This window comes from Euleptes europaea, chromosome 9, assembly GCF_029931775.1.
Source record: "Euleptes europaea isolate rEulEur1 chromosome 9, rEulEur1.hap1, whole genome shotgun sequence".
Lineage (NCBI taxonomy): Eukaryota > Metazoa > Chordata > Lepidosauria > Squamata > Sphaerodactylidae > Euleptes > Euleptes europaea.
The window spans coordinates 69,171,377-69,192,285 of record NC_079320.1 but is presented as its reverse complement, the minus strand read 5'-3'; the positions used below and the strand labels follow the sequence as shown (position 1 = coordinate 69,192,285).

At 46.3% G+C, this 20,909-nt stretch overlaps 1 protein-coding gene across 1 annotated transcript in view; it reads right to left on the bottom strand.

Annotated features, from left to right (window-relative positions):
- Nucleotides 1–8,114, bottom strand: part of GABRG1 (gamma-aminobutyric acid type A receptor subunit gamma1) — a 69,506-nt gene extending 61,392 nt beyond the window's left edge. Inside the window, exon 1 of the mRNA XM_056855092.1 lies at nucleotides 8,051–8,114. Coding sequence (XP_056711070.1) covers nucleotides 8,051–8,114 — 64 coding nt within the window. The remainder of the gene's footprint in view (nucleotides 1–8,050) is intronic.
- Nucleotides 8,115–20,909: the final 12,795 nt, after the last annotated feature.

Genomic DNA, 20,909 nt, shown 5'->3' with positions numbered 1-20,909 from the left:
ACAGAGAAGGCAATGGAGCCAGCATATGTTGAAGCAAACCAGGATTTGAGTAACTGTGAGTGGAATCCTGGTTTCACAAGCTGACCATGGTTAAAATAAGCCACGGTTTTGTGCCATGTCTGAATTGAGTCTCAAATGGTGTACACCACTGTGGAAATAACTTCGTCTGTGGAGTCAAAATGAAGGGTGCCTGTGGCACTTCTCAAGGAAAAGTAGGGTAATCTAGGATGCGGATTCATAGCCTTTGGGATTGTGCCTGCTATTCCCTTGAAGAAATGAGTTAATGACGGAATTAATGACAAATGCAGACAAGTCATTTTTACCACGATTGCATGAAGCTTTCTGCTTCACCGGGAATGGGATATTGTTCTCCAACTAGTTCTCTCAAAACAGATCTTTGTCGTCTCCTGTATTACTTCCATCTCTCCTGGAAGTTCCAGTAAGAGCTTAGGGGCTGTTTTTCATTTCTCAAACAGGATACAGTATGCTGTTTTTACCTGCAAAAAGGCACAATTCCAGCGCTATGGCTCTTTGTGGGCAGAACCGTAACTCAGGACTTCGCCACAAACCTTGCATTCATAAGGTTCAAGCCTAGATTCACAGCTTTAAAGGGACTTCAGGTGCAATGTGTTCTGAAAGGGCTTTATCTGCCTGAAATCCTAGAGAGCTGCTGTCAGTAGACTGTACCAAACTAGCTAGACCAGTGTCTGACAGTGTAAGGTATTGTCATGCATCCATTGTGAACAATGCTCATACATTCAAGTGACTAGCACTTTGCTTTTGAAACCAGCAGGCTTCGATTGCAATAAGTCTGCATAGAACTGCACTTTGAATTGCCCCAAAGTGTTTCCTGACTGCCACTGTCCTGTTCATCATGAGCCAGCTGTGTAAAAACACAGATAAGGAATTTTCAACTGATGATGCCATATGTGTATTTTGTCACTGAGAACACTGGTTACATTTATTTATTTACTTCATTGGTCACCTGCCTTTCTTGTTGAGATTCAAGGTAGATTACAGAATTCTAAAAACAATGCAATAAAGACTAGCCTAATACATCCAGTAAATTATGCAGCAAGGAGGGGAAAGAAAAAGGAAACTGCTTAAAATGTTCACATATGCATTATAATTACAACCATATTGCCTTTATAAAATGAGTGCTCCTGTATAATTCCATTTATCACATCCGTATGTCTTTTACAACAATGCCCTCCTGAACAGTTCCACTTTACATACTCCGTGAAACAATATTAAGGGCAGAGAGGGGTCATGGCTCAGTAGTAGAGCATCTGCTTGGCATACAGAAGATCCCAGGTTCAATCCCCGGCATCTCCAGTTAAAGGGACTAGACAAGCACGTGATGTGAAAGACCTCTGCCTGAGACCTTGGAGAGCCCCTACCAGTCTGAGTAGACAATACTGACTTTGGTAGGCCAAGGGTCAGATTCAGTATAAGGAAGCTTCATATGTAAGAATGGGAGCCTTCGTGACCACATCAGACAGGCCATCCCACCAGGTGGGAGCCATACAGAGAAGCCATCTTTGGTTTTACCCATTTGCAGGGTGGGATATATTGAGTAAGATACTTGCATACACGTTAATGCTTTATAATTCTTGCATCCTGTAAGCCTGAAGTCTTCAACCCATGGATTGGGATCTTTAGGTAGATCATAGAGCCCTCCTGCTGGGTTGTGAACCTCTAAAGGTCCACCATGTTTTGCTCCCTTTCAGAAAGACCTGTGGCACAGAGAGCAACAGTGCCTTTAACCTGTGTGCTTAGGGTGGTGAGGTGAGGTTACTCAGTGATGGAGAGGAGTCCACTATGACTCTGACCCTTGTCTTATTTCTAACAATGGTACACTCCATACTGGCACTTGGGTTGTGTTTCCTGTCCTCAGCTCTTTTGATCTGCTGCTCAGGGACCTGGCCGTCTGGTGAGGCCATATTCTGGTGAGGTCATATTCTGGTGAGGTCATAGCTCAGTTCTGGTGTCAGGAAGAGTTGAAGACCACTGCTGAAAACAATAATGGGGGCAACTCACTAGAAATAATCTTGAATCCACCCATGTATAACTGTATCTTCTAATGGAAATCTGGGAAAACACACAAGACTTAACCCATTGTAAACTGGCAAGTAGCTTCCCCCTACCAATGCATATGAATGCAAATTTTATGTTGTCTCTGATGAAAATGCAAGCAGGTTTACCTTTATAGAATAGTCTGTATATAAAGTATGAGAGTGAAGAAGAAAATGCAGAAATTGAAACTCAAAGGGAATTTATTCCCCAGGCAGCCAAAGCCCCGAGGGAGATCCTCCCGTCCACTCGCTTATGCAGGAGCTTAGATAAGAGCATCTGAGAGAACTAATCAGAAGTGCCAGGGAAGTTTGCATTACTTTCCTCCCGTTACTTAACAGCCACTTTTGTACAATACAAAAAGATGTGAAAAGAGACTCCAGTTTATACATTCAGTCTAACAGAAAGGAACTTGATGCATCTCTGCCACATGAAAATCCCTCCTTTCACACATTAGACCTGAAGGCTAATAATAAGGAATTGACTTACTGGATCTGATGTCAGCATAATCCAGAATCCAGTGAGATGCCTTTGCATGCTCACAAGACAAGGCATGAAGGAAACAGTCATATCCTATTTATTTCCAGAGACAGGTAGCCAGAGATGGGCTGCCTTTATATGGGCAAGGCTCATGGTTGGTTTGGTAGGAAGTTTAATCAGGGTTATGCAGTGTACACACAGTTTAGTACCACATCACTCAATCTGAGGAGTAGGGTTGCCAACCTCCAGGTACTTGGAATTCAAAATATGGCACTTAATAGAAATATCCAAATCAGGAAAATCACAATGCAAAACTTGCAGTTAGAGTAATGTATTCAAAATATTATAAACAAAGCCACTTCTAACGCAACAAATATATAACAATAGGTTTCAAAACAAATACAAGTTGTAAGAGTATGCCGGCATAAATGCTCAGCTCATTTCAGTTCGTTGTCTGTAGAGTACATAACAGTCTCATCATCTAGCAGCGGGAACAAGAAGTAGAATAGCAATGGAAATCCGGTAAAGTTCCATTTTGTATAGACTTTCTCAAGCCTTTTAATCGTTCCGTGCAAAATTCTGTGGAAAAATGCATAGTTCTGTAACATGCCATCCGTTGTAAAGTGCTGATAAATAGAATAAATATAGATCAATAATTAAATAGTTAAAACAGCATACCATTCAAAGTTTGAAGGAGTATATCTTTCCTATTTCTTGGGACGACAAAAGTAAGGCGTCTAATTCATTCAGCAAGCCACGTCATTAAATAGGGTCTCAGAGCAAGCGAACTCATTACCGTAATACCATTAAAAGTGTTGCCCAGCCTCTTAAAGTGCCACGTGTAATAAAGCTGTTTGGTATTATTATAAATAGCTAGATAAATCCATAAATGTATTCAGTCCATTGGGTATAAGAGAATTAAATATAAATATAAATCGGGACTCTTGTTGGGACATGAGTCGATCAATATCAACAGTGGAAAAAGACCTGCCCTTATATTTTTTGGTAACAACAGTTCCCCCTCCAGTCACTTTAGACCTAGATCTAAAGTCTATACGAAATGGAACTTTACCGGATTCCCATTGCTATTCTACTTCTTGTTCCCGCTGCTAGATGATGAGACTGTTATGTACTCTACAGACAACGAACTGAAATGAGCTGAGCATTTACAACTTGTATTTGTTTTGAAACCTTGACCTATTGTTATATATTTGTTGCGTTAGAAGTGGCTTTGTTTATAATATTTTGAATACATTACTCTAACTGCAAGTTTTGCATTGTGATTTTCCTGATTTGGATATTTCTATTAAGTGCCATATTTTGAATTCCATACTCCTGTAAGCACTTGTAAGCCGTTTTTTTGAATACAACCTCCAGGTACTAGCTGGAGGTCTCCTGCTATTACAACTGATTTCCAGCTGATAGAGATCAGTTCACCTGGAGAAAATGGCTGCTTTGGCAATTGGACTCCATGGAATTGTAGTCCCTCCTCTCCCCAAATCCCACCCTCCTCAGGCTCCGCTCCAAAAGCCTCCCACCGGTAGTGAAGAGTGACCTGGCAACCCTACTGAGGAGCCAGACTAGAGTCAGCAGCTTTATAGGACCAGATGGAACACCACCGGCTACTTGTGTCACCTGATCCCAACTGGGCTGGTAGTTGCAGTGCTACGTCTCTGGTCATCTGCAGTAAGGGTTACCAATGAGGCCTCAGAATGGGGCCTGGAGTTGTCCCAAGATGACAACTGAATTCCAGACTAGAGAGATCAGTTCCCCTGGAAGAGACAGCAGCTTTGGAGAAGAGACTGTATGGCATCCCATCCCGCTAAGCTCCCTCCCCACACTCTGCCCTCCTCAGGCACTGCCCTCAAATCTCCAGGAATTTCCCAAGCCAGAATTGGCAATCCTATCTGCCATGATGATGAAGCTACAACGCGGTAGAGATCAGGCCACAATTCTTTCCACCTTCAAGCTGCCACACTGGAACAGGGAATAGATACCTAGACTCTACTGCCAGGATCTCCAGTTTGAGACTCCTAGCAGATTATATTAATCTGTAGGATCAATTTAATATCACAGCTAAAAAAAGAACCACACATCCACTTTTCAGACCCTCCTATAACATGTGAACCAAACCCACTATATCAAATGGCAGCCAAATCTACAAACTAGTTACACCCCTTCATAAAAATAACAATTTGTATTTTGTTTTCCTTCAGTCAGGCACCTGATTATATTAGGTTAGGAATTAGAACATTTTCAAAGATTCTCCACCCTCCCTCTGGAATAATTCAAGGCATGCAAATCATTTGTGGGGAAAGGAATGAATTAATAATTGAAAAAGAAGCAAGCCATGGTGAGATTGAAGAGGAGAATTTATATCAGAGTTTTTTATCCTAAATCCTGTGTTATGCTAATATTTGATGGGATTCTTATCCAGACACTTTAGGAAACAACTCAGTAAGCCCAGTTGTTCATGCTCAAAAGTCATACACTGCTGAGGAGCCCAAGCTCCATGGGTAGAGTTGCCAACCTCCAGGTGGTGGCTGGACATCTCCCACTATTAAAACTGATCTCCAGGAGACAGAGATCAATTCCCCTGGAAAAAATTGCCCCTTTGGGAGGTGGATTCTATGGCATCATACCCCATTGAAGTCCCTCCCCAAACCATGCCCTCCTCAGGCTCCACCCCCCCCCAATCTCCTGGTATTCCCCAACCCAGAGCTGGCAACCCTATAGATGGGTGAGGGATTCTGTCAGACCCAACTCAAGTGCCAGCAAACCCATTACTCAAACCTTCATTCTCACTAACTCCTTGTTATCTGAATTCAGGAGCCAGTTGATCCTTTAACTTACCAGGAAGTTCCTGCTGGGCTGCTTCCCAGGAAGGTGACTGGCAGTTAGGAGCAAACCCAACCAAGCCCAGTACCAGTGGCAAGTACTGCAGCCATTGCGTGGCTTAGTTGAATCCTAGGTCATTTTAACATTCCCATCTGCTCCTGCTAGAATCCATTGTGTGACTTTCTATGTTAATGTAAACATATATTCTTGTTATCCAGCTGTTTTGACTGTCGCCACAGGTATCTGAAGTAATTAAATCTTTAAAAATTAATGGCATGAAGTCAAGAGTTCCCTGCGCATAATTCTCCTTGGAGAAACACACAGCTTTCACTCTGTAGCTCCTAGCCACGAAACTCAGCACATCTTTCCCTCTAAGATATCTTTGTCCCAGTTTGCTCCCAAGTGATATCAGTGGCATTTATTATTGCAAGAACCTATTCTGGATGAAGTTTAGTAGTTGGACTTCTAAATGTAGATTTAATACTTTTATAAATATATCCTGTATATGGTTTTATGTCATTGTATTGCAGTGTTTTAAGCTGCCCTGAGCCTGGCTCTGGCTGGGAAAGGGCAGTGTATAGATCTAATAAAATAAAATAAAGAAAGGCTTTACTCGATGCCATGCATGGCTTTATTCCATGTGCAGCAAATCAAGTGTGATGTAAAGCATTATACAATAAGAATATTACAGTAAAAAGAAGCTTCATGGATCCTGCAAACAATCAGCCTTCTCAAAGCAGCCCTCTGCAATGCCCCCACAAAGGCACTGTCAAGGACTAAATCCTTAACATATGGCAGGGTGTCTGCTTCTTGCAGACAAAAGGTCCCAAGTTCAATCCTTGGCACCCATAATTTAAAAAGGATCAAGTACTACAAACACAAAAAAACCTCAACCTGCGATCCTGGAGAGGGGTTGCCAGTCAGAATGGCCTGGATTGACTTAGATAGACCAGTGGTCTGACTCAGTATAAGGTAGTTTCATGAGTTCATGTAGGATACCCTGTGGACAAAATGCTACCATAAACAGTGAGGAACAGGGATCAGTGAGATCACCGTCAGACAGAGGTAAATATTTCAGCCAATTTCCTGTTTTAACTGCAGCCCCCTCCCCAAGCTCAGTGGTTCTTTGTGCACAGGGGATCTCCCCCCCCCCCCCCGCAATCCCTGGCAATGCCTTTGGGGGGATCACAAAGAACTGCTATATGAAGGGGAAGGTAGAAGAGGCCAGTTGTGTTTGAGCACTTGCTCATTATAATTTAAAAGAGCACATGTTGGAATCTAATTTATTAGTAAATATTCCCTGACCTGGATAACCCAGGATAGCCTGATCACAGAAGCTAAGCAGGGTCGACCCCAGCAAATATTTGGATGGGAGACCTCCAAGGAATACCAGCGTCAAGAAGCAGAGGCAGGCAATGGCAAACCACCTCTGTGCATCTCTTGTCTTGAAAACCCCACCAGAGGTTGCCATAAGTCAGATGTGACTTGATGGCAAAGAAAAAGTACACATTGGTTCAGAAATGTCTGATTCTGGAAACAGGCATTATTACCATCGGGTATTCTCTTTTGTGAGCTGCCTTGAGCCCTGTTGGGGAAAGGCAGGATACATACATAAATAAGCAACACAAAGCTGCCTATACAAACAGCAATCCCTTGTCTCTTTTTCATCTCTTCCCTGTGTTGCCAAGGACCCCCTTTCTAGATGCGTGCTGTCTGCCCTGAGGAGGGGCTGTGGCTCAGTGGAAGAGCATCTGCTTGGCATGCAGAAGGTCTCAGGCTTAATCCCCGGTATCTCCAGTTAAAGGGACTAGGCAAGTAGGTGATGCGAAAGACCTCTGCCTGACACCCTGGAGAGCCACTGCCTGTCTGAGTGGACAGTATTGACTCTGATGGACCAAGGGTCTGATTCAGTATAAGGCAGCTTCATGTGTTCAACTCCATCTTGGCGGCCATTTTTGGAGCTAGCAATGCCTTGCTTCAGAGAAGTTGAGGCCAAGGCTCTTCTCAAGCTATGCCAATGAGTGGCCAAAACCTTGGGCAGAAGACTGATTCACCGGCGGGACACCTGCATCCCTACTGGTCACCACAACAGCTTGCCTGCCCTGGGACCTTGATTCCTTTCACTGACCTTACCTGCCTCAGGCATGGGTGAAGCCTCTACCCTGCCAGCTCTTTCGTCCACCTTGTCTGGGTGCAGTCATGCTCCTCTACCCTTCATTGGCTTCACTGTGGCAGAATGTAGTATCTTACACTGGGATGATCTGATGCCATGGGTCAAGTAGTCCTAGATATTACAGGGGAGATTGGCAAAACAAGACTGAGGGTGCATTTTTGCCAGCAGACTCTCATCAGTCAAACTATCTAGAGCCAGCTAATCTTTTTATGCAAATAGAAAAACAATATTCCAGGCATATTTATGTGATGGTCACTTCTACTGAGAGTGGGGGGGAACTGGCCTAATTATGCTTAATTTGTGTTCCAACTCATTGGAAAATGTCTCATGACTAATAAACCCCCAGGCACAAAGTGCCTAATGGCTGAATTGTTGTTTTTCACTATTCAGAAGCAAATTCATCTTTCGACTCAAATGTCATAAGGCTTTATTCTGTTCTCAAAAGCTGGATAACTGATCAGCTGATATTTCACTAGTCTTAAATACCTGCCATGTCATACACAAACGGAGCAGAACAGAACAGTGCTGCTGTTCCAACAGCATCACCCATGAGGGCTACACGAGGAGCGTAAATGTGAGTGCCTAAATGAAGTTATTGACCATGAATTGTAAAGGCTTTAGCTAGACGTGACCTCCCAGTTTCACTAAACAATTAAACGCCTGAGATGACATTTGATTTTTACATAGTGTGAGCTTATAAAATGTGCAGGACTGAGGGCAGCATGCTGAGGTCCTTGTCTTTTCAAACCGTTAATTGGGCAGCTGTCACTGTAATTTACAGACACAACTAGCATTTTCCTATTATCGCTTATACAGTACTACAAAAATGTTTGATGAGACTCAAACATCCACGCAACAAGTCTATGGGGCAGACTCACTACATCAGCCAAACATAGGTCCTCAAGTTATATATACGATCTCAGCTACCTTTCTCCTCCCCAAATATCTTTCTCCTCCCCATTGCTGACCGAATGCTGTAACCCAGGGGTGTCAAACTCAATTGTTACGAGGGCTGGATACGATATAAATGTCATTTGGTCAGGCCGGGCCATGCCTCGCCAGTCCAGATCGAGAGTGTGTAGAAGGGTGGCTTCCTCAGCTGGCTGGCGGGCTGGATAAGAGCTCTCCAGGGGCCGGATCCGGCCCTCAGGCCTTATGTTTGACACCCCTGCTGTAACCTCTTCATCATAGAACAAACATTCTCTAATGTGTGGATAAGCCAATGTTTTATGAGACTCATACCAAACATCCTCACAACCAGTCGGTGGGGTAGACTCACCACATCAGCCAATTGTAGGTCTTCAAGTTACATATACGATCTCAACTATCTTTCTCCTCCCCAAATATCTTTCTCCTCCCCATTGCTGACTGAATGCTGTAACCTTTCCTCTTAGAACAAACATTCTTTCATATGTGGACAAGCCAAGCAGAGAGGTGCCAAGTGTTTCAGCTGATGGCGAAATGTATCATACAACTGTAGCCCCTCCCAACTCAAACAGAAAAACACACACAAGATTAAACATGACAAAACTAACCAGAATATAATCACTAAATACTTCCAAAAAACAAAAAAGCTCTCTTAAATGAAGTGGTCGTCTGTTTACAGAGCAATCCTAAACTGAACTACACCTTGAGTGTAGAAATGTGTAACATGGCTAACTGCGGGAGAGGGGGCAAAGGGGTCCCCTGAATCCTAAATGTACTGCTCCGCATTGGGTGATTGGTGGTTAAAATTAATAGACCTCCTCCCCATGAATTACTTCTGCCAATTCATTTGGGTGCAAGTGCTGCTCAAGACTGCACAGTTAGTCACATAAAGGAGTCTAAAGAATCGTCCGCAGCAGGCGTCCCTTGACTGGGGCTTTGATAAAGAGACGATCACAATAAAAGGCCCTGTTCCTATGCTATTAGGCATTTTCCCTCTTTTTGGCAACTGCCAAGCTACCATGGTAACACACATATTGCCATTGAGTGGCATATGAATTCAGATCTCCATCTATCCACACAAGTAATTTATGCATTTTATTTTGTATTGAATGCTTTCATGCCTCCACAAAACACAACACGTTCACACTGAATTCCAGTTTCAGTCTAGTTGTCCCCCTTGCTTAGTTGTACCATTTAACTTGAAATGGAACCCATAATTTAGTATATAATACTGTAACGTACATCTTTTACCAACTCATTTTTGTAACATGCACTGTTCTAGGCACACAGTCTCAGTATGACGATGCTACGCCTAACATTACAACAGGAGGCTCATTGCAGTTTTTCTTTTTTATGATAAAGGCATGATTCTCCCTTTTCAATACCAAGAAAAATTTCCAGCTTTATTCATTCTACAGCCTGGGATGTTTCATACACCAAACCATATTGAGCAGCATTCTGTAGCTAATTCTGTTATGGAATGCCCTCGTTGTAAGAGTTCTTGCTTCTCATACTGAAGAATTATTATTCTGCTCCACAGGAATATACTTATAACCCAACTCTATATAAAACTGATACCCACACTGCAGAGCTAGAGCAGCTGAAACATTCAGTATTTCCATCCACAAGCTGAAGACAAAAACGACCCAAAAGTAGAGCTGCAATCCAACCCTGCCTCGAGTGAACTTTCAAGGGTTGTCTGGTAGATTCCTGCAAAGAAAAGTGAGATTGCTGGGCTTCACAGTCCAATTCTGAAGCAGGAGCATTCTGAAGATGCCAGTCTTTCCTTGCTGGTTTTAAATTCACTAACAGTTGACTTAGGGATGAACTGTAACAGTAACAGTACACTGATCCTAGTCCAGCCATAAAATCATCTCTAGACTGCTCAGCTGCTGTGATATGTGACCTGGTGGAGAATGCATCAAGACTGTTGCCTATTGTACACAGCCAAGACAACATATTTCTGTTACTGGGGCTCAGGACTAGGAAAGGTGGGAGAAAGCCAGCCCCTGGGGCGGGGGGAAAGGACAGGGAAGCTCTTTGACTCACCAGCTACTGGCATGAATTGGTCATGCACTTAGACCGCCCCCACCCCACATTCAACGAAGTGAGGGGAGGAGCGCATTTGGCTGCGGTAGCGCAAAAAGAGAGCCAGTCCTCTTGCATCTTCTGGCCTGACGTGGGAAGAGGGTGGGCCTGGGGAAAGGGCTTAATAGCGCCGGGGTGGAGATTTCCTCCCTCTTTTGAAGCGGACAGAGCAGACAGGTGGACGGAGGAACGGAGGAACTCACACTCGGACACGTGGCTGAGTATCTAGGAAGAGGGAGACGGGCAGGGGCCATCCATTTGGTACAGTCCTTCCAAGGGTGGGGGGGGCAAGCATCTGCTTGTGTGCAGAGGGTCTCAGCATCTCCTGCTTTCTGCCTCTCTGGACACAGTCCTCTTTTTGTTCCCTGCCGTGTGCGCGCACCGTTTCGCTCCTTTTGTTTCCTTTGTCTACGTGCGCTTTCAGGAGTCATATCCTTTGTTCCGTTAGCGTGCGCTTAGGAAGCCGGTTTGTGAACTGGCTGCCCGGCATCAGGGTCCTACTGCCCCCATTGTTCAGTGACTTGTGGCCTAGCTTTTGTTTCTCTCTCACGCACGTTTTTGGAACAGAAATGTTTCTTTTCTGCAGCATCTACCTCCTGCTTCATGCACGTTTCTGGAACGGAAGACCCCTTCGTTTCTTTTCTGACGCCTCTACCTCTTGCTTCCACCAGCCATGGGACCAAGGAAAGGCGCACAGCCCTCACAGGCCAAAAGGCCCAAGAGGGCACGGAGGCCCACCCAAAAAGTACTGGAGGAGCAGGCTGCTGGCCATGCGGCCTGGCACATCCAAGCCACAAGCACGACCACCCAGAAAGGGAAGCGGGACAGTGCTTTTCAAGCAGCAGGTGGGGTGCAAGGAATCGTGGGGCAGGGGAGGCCGCCTGCTCGGGGTGGGGCCTCACTGCAGGGGGCTCATGATTTGGAATCCATTTATCAGATTGTGTCCGTGATTGCAGGACGTATGGATGCGATTGCAGGGCGTATGGATACGCTGGAGCAGGGGGATGCCAGGGAACCCAGGGAGGACAGTGAGTCTGCCCCTGCACTGACAAGGGAGAGCTGCTCACCGCCCAGACTCTCAGAAACAGGTGAGTCCCCAGTGCACACACAGTCACGGGCCACAACATCTACTGGGGAGTCTTTAGTTAACGATCAGGCAATGGACTTGCCACCCCCTTACCAGTCAAATGAAGCACTGCCTGTCTTGGGGGCCCCACAGCTCTCCGGGCGGGGGCAGCGGACTTCCAGGCTGGGGGGGCGGCCTTCTCGTCAGCCTGCAGCCACTGCCCAGGATCAAATGTCAGTGGTCAATCAGGTGTGGCAAGGATCAAATGTCAGTGATCAATCAGGTGTGGCAAGGACAGCAAGCCACTGACCCCCGGAGGACGCTGGATGGGGTAGCCACAGGGCCCACTCCGGTGGCTGTGCAGCCTACTGCCACAGCTACACTTGGCCAGGGCCCTCAGCCTCAGTTGATAACACATAGGGAGATGGGGCTGCCCTTAGGATCCCACCTTTCCCAGGCTCTCACAGACAAAATACTTAGAGGGGAATATGTGGATATCTTTTCACTGCTGAACGGGGATGAGGAGCCAAAAGGGAGAGACAAGGAAGGGCATAGGGATGATGATAAGTGGCGAAGGAAGAAAGTGGACCGCACTTGGCCCAACTGGTTGGTAGGTTACCTTATCTATCAGGGGGTGATTGTACGCGAACAGCCATCCAGGGCCTCGGCCTTGGTCAAGTATCTGGACATCATTAATCATGCTTATAACGAGTCCATGGGTCAAGCTTGGCTCCAATACGACAAGAATTTCAGACTGCGAGCGGCTCGTAACCTGGCCCTTGCTTGGGACGTCCCACAGGGTGAATTGTGGATGTAGCGCATGATGCCTGCAAGGGCAGTGCAGGGTGAGAGGTCCCACAGTGGACACCTCATCAATCACGCTCCAAGCTTCAGGCCCCCGGGGGGGGCAGGCGGTTCAACCCCGCTTGCTTTGCTGGGATTTCAGTTCCACCGGCTGCTGTGATCATCGCCCATGCAGATACAGGCACGAATGCCCCATCTGTAGGGAACCCCACCCCAGGGCTGGGGGCAGAAAGGAGGTGGGGGAGCTGCCACAGGTGCTGCTCCAAAAGGCGCCCAGTCCAATTAAAGTCCCCGAACTCAGGCACCTTTTAACTGCCTACCCAAAGGATTTGGACGCGCGGTATTTGATTGACGGTTTTACATATGGTTTTCGGATCCCAGCGGTGGGCTCTAGGGTGCATAGCATGGCCAGGAATCTGAAGTCAATAACTGGGATGAAGGGTGTAGTTAAAACAAAAATTGATAAGGAAGTCAAGGAAGGCAGGGTAGAAGGCCCATTCAGTGCCTTGCCTCTAAAAAATCTGCATATTTCATCACTGGGTATAGTCTCAAAGAAGGCTCTTGGGGAGTTTAGGCTGATACATCATCTATCATTCCCGAAGGACGGATCGGTGAATGACGCCATTCCCCAGGAGCTTTGTTCGGTCAAATATTCATCCTTTGATAATGCAGTGCGTTTGATACGCACTTTTGGAGAGGGTGCGCTGTTGGGAAAGTGTGACATTAAGTCTGCGTTCTGCCTCCTCCCCGTCCATCCACTTGACTTCGATCTCCTGGGTTTCTAATTTCAAGGCAAATTCTATTTTGACAAGGCATTGCCTATGGGGTGTTCCATATCTTGCGCAGCATTTGAGAAATTCAGTTCCATGCTAGAGTGGGCAGATAAGGTGCTTTCTGGTCAACCCAGAATAACACATTATCTAGATGATTTCCTTTTTGCAGCCCCCCCCCCAGAGTCACATAAGTGTTTGGAGCTCATGCAGGGATTTCATGCATTGTGCAGGGAGCTGGGAGTGCCCCTAGCCCATGAAAAGACCGAGGGCCCATCCACCAAGCTGACCTATCTAGGAATTGAACTGGATACCGTGGGGAAGCTTTCGAGGCTGCCAGTCCAAAAGCTTGCTGAGCTCCGGGGCTTCATGCTTGGTGCTCTGCGGGCAATGAAAGTCACGCTGTGTGAGCTCCAATCATTGGTGGGACATTTGAATTTCGCACGCAGGGTAGTCACACCAGGGCGTGCCTTTGTGCGTCGCCTCTGCCGGGCCATGGCCGGTGAGCGGGCCGCCCACCACAGGATACGGGTCACTAGCGCCATGAGGCAGGACCTTTGCATGTGGGCCCGTTTTTTGGAAAGTTACAATGGGATATCTTTCTGGAGGGAAGACCTTTTGCTCGAGGCAGAACTTCAGGTGCACTCTGATGCAGCTGGGGCCCACGGGTTTGGCGTTTACTTCGGAGGCAGGTGGTGTGCCGAGCGGTGGCCAGCAGAATGGAAGGCCAGTGACATTATAAGGGACTTCACTTTCCTAGAATTTTTCCCAATGGTAGTGGCAGTTCACATCTGGCCGGAGGCTCTAGCCAATTATTCAGTGCGTTTCTGGTGTGACAATAAGGCTGTGGTTCACATCGTTAACACACTGTCCTCCCAATCCCCTAGAGTCATGTCCTTGGTGCAGGCTTTTGTACTACAGTGCCTCAAATATAACATCCTTTTTTCAGCTCGCTATGTTCCTGGAATCACAAATAATTGCGCTGATGCACTATCCCGTTTTCAGATAGAGCGCTTCAGGCCCTTCTAGCCCAGGAATCACCAGAGGAGATGCCCGTGGCACTGTGGAGTCTCGGAGGGGTGAGGCCTGGCATACCATAGACAACTCTTTGGCTCGGCGTACTCGGAATGGCTATGCCAGGAGTTTCCGGGCTTTTGAGGAATTTAGGGGGAAGGAGCAGCTGCAGCCGGTTTGGCCTATACCGGTGGACCATCTCATGCAGTACTGCATCCAGCTGCACAACACAGGGTACACGGTTTCCACTATAGCTGGCCGCTTGTCAGCTTTGGCATTCTACGCAAAGGCCGCCGGGAGGGCAGACATGACAGGCGACTTTAGGGTGAGGAGGATGCTGTAGGGGTGGGCCAGAGCAGAGCCAAGGAAGCCAGATGCCAGGACCCCGGTGTCCCCTGAGTTGCTAGCAGGTTTGTCTCTGGCCTTAGAATCGCACTGCGCCTCAGCTTTCGAGGTCAAACTGTATCATGCAGCTACCCTCCTAGCCTTCTTTGGGGCCCTGCGGATTAGTGAATTGTTAGTGTGATCCAAATGGGACCAATCAGGAAGAGCACTGCATATGCGGGATGTTTCCGTAACGGCCACGGGTTTAGCAGTCAGGCTCCGAGCATCTAAGACTGATCAGAAGGGTAAGGGAGAGGTATTTCAATTGTACCCCTGTGCATCAGTGGCCGTTTGCCCCGTGCAAGCCATGAAGAGCTATGTTGCAACACGGGGACAGGGAACTGGGCCTTTTTTCCAGCAAGCCGATGGCATGCCACTTACTAGGTACCAGTTCTGGGCGGTGGTGAAGAGAGTTTTAGCTAGTCTAGGAGCCCCCCCCCCGCTCACCTTTTTGGTACTCACTCCTTTCGCATTGGGGCTGCCTCCACAGTGGCCACTTTGGGACACGGGGATGAAATGGTTAAGTCAGTCGGCAGGTGGCGTTCAGCAGCTTTCAGGTCTTATGTCAGGCCTTTGGTTTTGGTGGCACAGCTGCAAGGAGTGCGGTCGGGGCAGGGATCCTCTGCGGCAGCACAGTGACATTTTGTCTTTACAGGCTGCCAGCGCAGGAGGAGGCAGGTTCTCATCTGTGGCCACAGCATTATCCTTTGGGCTAGCCGCAGGGCAGCCACAAGGGATTTTGGCACACAGCTGGGTTTAAGCAAAACGATGCTGATTGCATGGCTGGGCAGAAGGGGCATGCGGTGGGAACAGTTATTGCCAACCCTCCACAACCACCTGAAGGCGTCTCACTCACCTCAAGTAATCGTCATCCACTTGGGCGAGAATGACATGGGAAAGCGGCCTGGAAAGTCTATTGTTTTGCAAGCCCTGGCGGACTTTGAGCACCTGAGGGCCCTGGTGCCCGCCGTACGGTTGATTTGGTCAGACATGCTCCAGAGACAGGTCTGGAAGGGCGTATTGGCCCCAGGGCACTTGGAAAGGGCTTGGGCAAAGGTGAATGGTGAAATACGGCATGCGGTAGTCTCGGGGGATGGCTTGCATATTGCGCATCCAGAAATCAAGCATTGCTTTCCACACCTATACAGACCAGATGGTGTCCACCTTTCAGATGCAGGCTATGACATCTTCTTGGGGGATCTGCAGCGGGGCCTCCTGGCAGCCTAGAGGGCAAGTGGGGGCTGGGGGCGGACCAAGCATTAGGCTGATCCGCCCCCTGTGGCGGGAGCAGTGCAGGAAAAAAGGTGGCTTCATGGTTCATGTTACAACTCCGGTGAGCACCCTGAGGCATCACTTGGGAAGATGAAGGAGTAACCCTCAAAGCAGGACTGGGGCCTCGGTGCCTGGCAGGGACCTGGGACAGGAACTCCTTGAGGGGTGCCGCTATCTTTTACCTATAGACCTCGTGGCTAGGGTGGATTGGATGCGGCACCTCGAGCACTAAAAAGGCTTGGCAAGGAAGAGCAGGAGCCGTACCACATGTGACGGCTCGGAGCTCAGAGCCAGGGTGGGTCTCGCCCTTAGAACGGGGATGCAAAAGCAAGAGGAGGCCTGACTCTTCAGCATCCCCGCAATGGCCCGCACTGCAGTCAGTTATTGGGGATGTTTTGGTTTTGTGCGCTGCAGATCCCTCTTGAACGATTAAATAAAGTTGGCCCTTTTATTATCCCATCTCTGGTGTCATCCGTGGACAAACATCACAAGTTCCACCAGAAGATTTGCACTGGAACCTATCTTGCCCTGATTAGAGCGTCTCTGCCTTTTAGTTGGGGGAATTAGTAATGGAGACTTAAGCTTTGTGAGAGATTGGGTGACCAGGATCTTTTGCCAGCATTTACAGAGATGTCCCTTTCGGAAAACTCTTAATAAAGAAGCGGCTTTTGAATAAAATGAGTTTTTACTGTAAAAATAGTTTCAATCACACACAGCAAAAACACACACACAATTCACACAAGAGCTAAGAAAAGAACAGGGAGGAGGGGCAGGATTCTAGAGTGAGGGTTAAGGCGATATTTACCAGCCTTGCATAGCAACATCCAGTTGAAAGCAGTGCTGTAGAGAAGGGAAAGAGGAGGAGGCCCACATGCAAGTGGAGTGTGTGAGAGGACCCAGGACACACCACCTAAGAATGGTGAAGGGCCCCCTATGGCGGCATGAGGTAACTGGCATGTAAGCCAGGGACAAAGAAGTGATTTCTTTTCCGGGGTCCAGACAAAAGAGAGAGGAGAGACTTAATGGCTCTTCAGTAAGCACAAGAATACCTGAATGTTCTCTTGAGCTGTGACTGATTGTTGTGATAGTTACAGGTATGAATCCTTGATGAGATTTCAGGGCAACAGAATGCTTGGAGTATTCTCCTGAATACTGAATGACTGCCAGGATGGGCATAGATAATGCAATGAGTGGTCTGCTCAGGAGGCTCATTGAATCACCTTAGGGTGAGACAATGGAGATTAACTGGCCCCATTGTCCAACTAGGCACTCCCTGGGCCACGGGGAAATGCATAGCTGCCAACTCCTTCCTGCCTCCGTCAAGCACACAAGATGGATCTCAAACTTCTCTAAGAGGCATCCATTTTGCGTGGAGCAGTACCTTGCTCTCATGCCAGTGTCGGAACCCTGTGCCTTTTATGACATCCCGTTAATAGAGGAGGGGTCTGGCTGCTTACACCTAAAGATACTCTCTCTCAGCCTGCTCCCACCTGGTTAGCAGTGAAAGTACCTCTTCTTAATTTCTGAATAGTGCTTTCAGATCATGAATCAATTCTTAACTGCAAATAAAATGAGTGACAGGGCTACAGAATTAAGCCTTGGTATGTTGCTCTCCAATTAGCAGAGGAAAATTCTTCAGGCTTCATGTGTAATTATATCTATGTGATTTTAGTCTGTAACTGCCCAGATCACAATAGATTGGAAACAGGTTGTAGAAGCATGCATTCTTTGCACCAAGTGAATGACTGATAACCGTATAAACAAATGAGCTTTACCCAAAGTATGCATATCTTTTTTGGAAGGAAAAGGAAGAGCCAGGTCTCCTCCAAACAAAGGACAAGTGAAGACAAGTGAGGGGAATAATGGTGTGGGAACAATGTCTTCAAGGGTCTAAGATCCCTTTGCTCTTCCCTCTATTCATATGAGATCTGGTCTCATTTTTTCCTCTTCCTATTTAACAGCTAACCCATCATATTTGATGGATGCAGCAGGTGCCATGAAGATCAAGTCTCTTCCGATTAAGCGCAGCTGTGAAGTACATTTCCAAATGACATTAAACATTTTCTTCTCCCCATGATAAGCTCAAATAATTAACTAAGTTCCCAGCAAGCGTCACACTTGAAAGAAGGATTCCTGTGTCTCCAGTGAAATTATTTCCATCACATCAGAAATGCTCACATAATGTACAGTCTCCTCAGAAACAACTTCAAGAATTTCCAAACATATGCCACAGATAAATAACTTAGACTAAAGAGGGGAGGGGAGCAGCAACATGGAAAAAAATTCTGCTTGCTTAGTTGCCGTGGAATAAACTTAGAACATTTCCCCCCACAAAGTTATAAGAGCAAAGTAGACAATTAGTTTAGGAGAGAGTTGAAACACGTTTTTCGTTGAACTGTCCCAGGCAATAAAAGGTGAGGTAATATTCTTTTATTGGAATGGTTTATGCAAATTTTTGAGTTGTACAGAACTTTCATCAGGCTAAAATTGCTTGCTGTAAACCAAGCAAAACCAGTAAAGACATTTAGCTATTTAGCAATCTCAGCATATTTTTTTCAGTACCGCACAGAGATGTATAGAACGTTTAGTCTTCCCTTTTGTCTTCCCATAAAATTCCTCTGAATCAACAGAAGAGGAACCTCCCAAATGAAATTTATAGACTGCAGGGACCTCCACTAGGCACAAACAAGGATCTGCATGCCCGTGTCCCTGATGCTGCGTCAAAGGACCCTATAAAGTTGTCTCAAATTTAGGAAACCATTTGTGGACTTTTTGCATAATACGGAAAAAATGAATTGATGATTTGTGGGTTTGTAGAAGAATAAGAATGTAGGCATGTATGACGCACCCCCCTTTCAACCACTTCAATATCCCACTCTCTCAGCCCGGCCGTATATGCTGGGGGGGAAAGCGTTAGCCTGAGTGTATTTGTGAGGAGATCATTTTCCTTCTCCTCCAGTCCCACACCAGTATTTACCTCAGAAAGAAATATGACACAAGAGGCTTTTTAACTGAAACAGACAAAACAGGGATGTTTATTGAACAGAACTCACAGAGATTGATTTTCAAGGAAAAGGCAGAACTGGAGGGAAAACTCAAAGTCAGATTTATCTACATAAGATTACTTCAGAGAGATAGTTTAGATGTTTTCTTCAATCAAGTTCCTTCAGTTCTTAGTTTCAAGCTTAGTTCTGTCCCTCATAACTGTTACTCAGATTCAGATTCTCAGACTCTATCCCCAGCCTAGCTCACAGGAGCAAAGGAAGTTTGAGTTCCTTCCTCTCCTCAGAGAACTCACAGACGTTTGGGGAAATATCCAAAATCCCTCTTCCAGTCCTCTCTGATTACCCCACCTCAGTGGCTGTAATCCACCACACCTCCCTACTACCTGAATAGCTCTACCTCAGAGACTAATTTCCCTTTGTGACGTGAGAATGGGTCCTCTCTAACCCAATTCTCACTCCTGTCACTCCCACAGGTTGTGTGTTTCAACAGCTTCGGCTTTAACAGAACCCCTCAGGTTCACAGAGCACAGTCTGGCTTCTGTTCAGTCTCACTACCAAGCTCAGAATCTATCACAGCCTTCTCTGGCTGGTTCCAATCTTAGGACTCCTTTCACAGCCTCCTCTCAGGCTGGTTCCCAAGCTCCCAATCTATCACAGCCTTCTCTCAGGCTGGGTCCCAAGCTTAGAATCATTTCTGTCTCTCAGAGCTCAGGGGGTCAGCTCTCTGGCTCCGCCCACTCTTGGTCTGTCAGCTCTTGCTGCAGATTAACCCCTTATCCATCCCAGCATGTTAGAGAAAAGTTTGATTTTTTAGTTGTAAGAATAATTTAAAAAATAATGTTGTATATGTATCTAGAGAACAGGTTGTAATTTCTTAATTAGATTTATATTCAATACAAACGAAAACAAAAGTATCTTTTTGTCTCTGTGTTTGTATTTTTATTTCTTTTTTCCTTTTTATTTTGTTTATTGTAATTTTGTTAACAATAAATTTAATAAAATTTGTGGGGGGGATTAGGAGGTGCATTTGCTGATGGAGGTCGGGGCAGTTGTAGTCCTTCAGATCATGCCATAGCAGTTACTGCAGGTCTCTAACTAATCCATTTCCCATCCAGTCAGCAAGATAACTGCATTTTAATTCCCAAGCATGGCTTACAGTGCCTATACACTTCAGCAACAACCATCCCCTCTGCTCAGAGAACTCTTGTTCTGGGAAGTGGGCTATGGACCTCTCAGGCAATGTTTCATTCTAACCACCGAAGTAAGCAATCAGCAGAATTATCATTGTGGTATGGCTCTTGCTGGGTTGCTCTGCTTAGGAGGAGCAAAGGACAGCCTCGCTTCAAACCATGGTATGACACTTCTTCTCCACTCCCACCGAGGGCGTAAAACTCTCTCTCTCAGGTTCAGGGTTACAGGTAGGTCAGGCGGTCACACATCACTACCCTTCTTGTCTCTTTTTAAATATCTAGAGAGCCATGACCATCTCAGGTCCTCTCTCTTACTCACAGAGACATCAGCTGGCAGGGTATCCCAGCCTCCTTTAATAACAGGCTCTCATTCACACAGAGTTATTGGGATTGGGGACACATACACTGTTCCATTCACACACGGTCACCGTTTATTCAGATTCTAAAACATATATAGACTGAGATCTTATCTTGTGTGTTTCTTCCCCTGAGACAAACAGCTCACAGGATTAAACAAACAAGGGGCGAAAACGCACAGTTGCTTTAGCCTCCTTTATTTTGTTTCAGCCAGGATTCAGCCAGGATCGAACGCATGCATTTCGCCGAACATGCGTTCCATCCTGGCTAAATCCTGGCTGAAACAGGGAATAAAGGAGACTAAAGCAACCGTGCATTTTTGCCCAAGGCATTAACTTTTCTTCATGCTTTAATGAAGATAATTCACAGTGGGTAGCCGTGTTAGTCTGTCTGCAGTAGTAGAAAAGAGCAAGAGTCCAGTAGCACCTTAAAGACTAACAAAAATATTTTCTGGCAGGGTATGAGCTT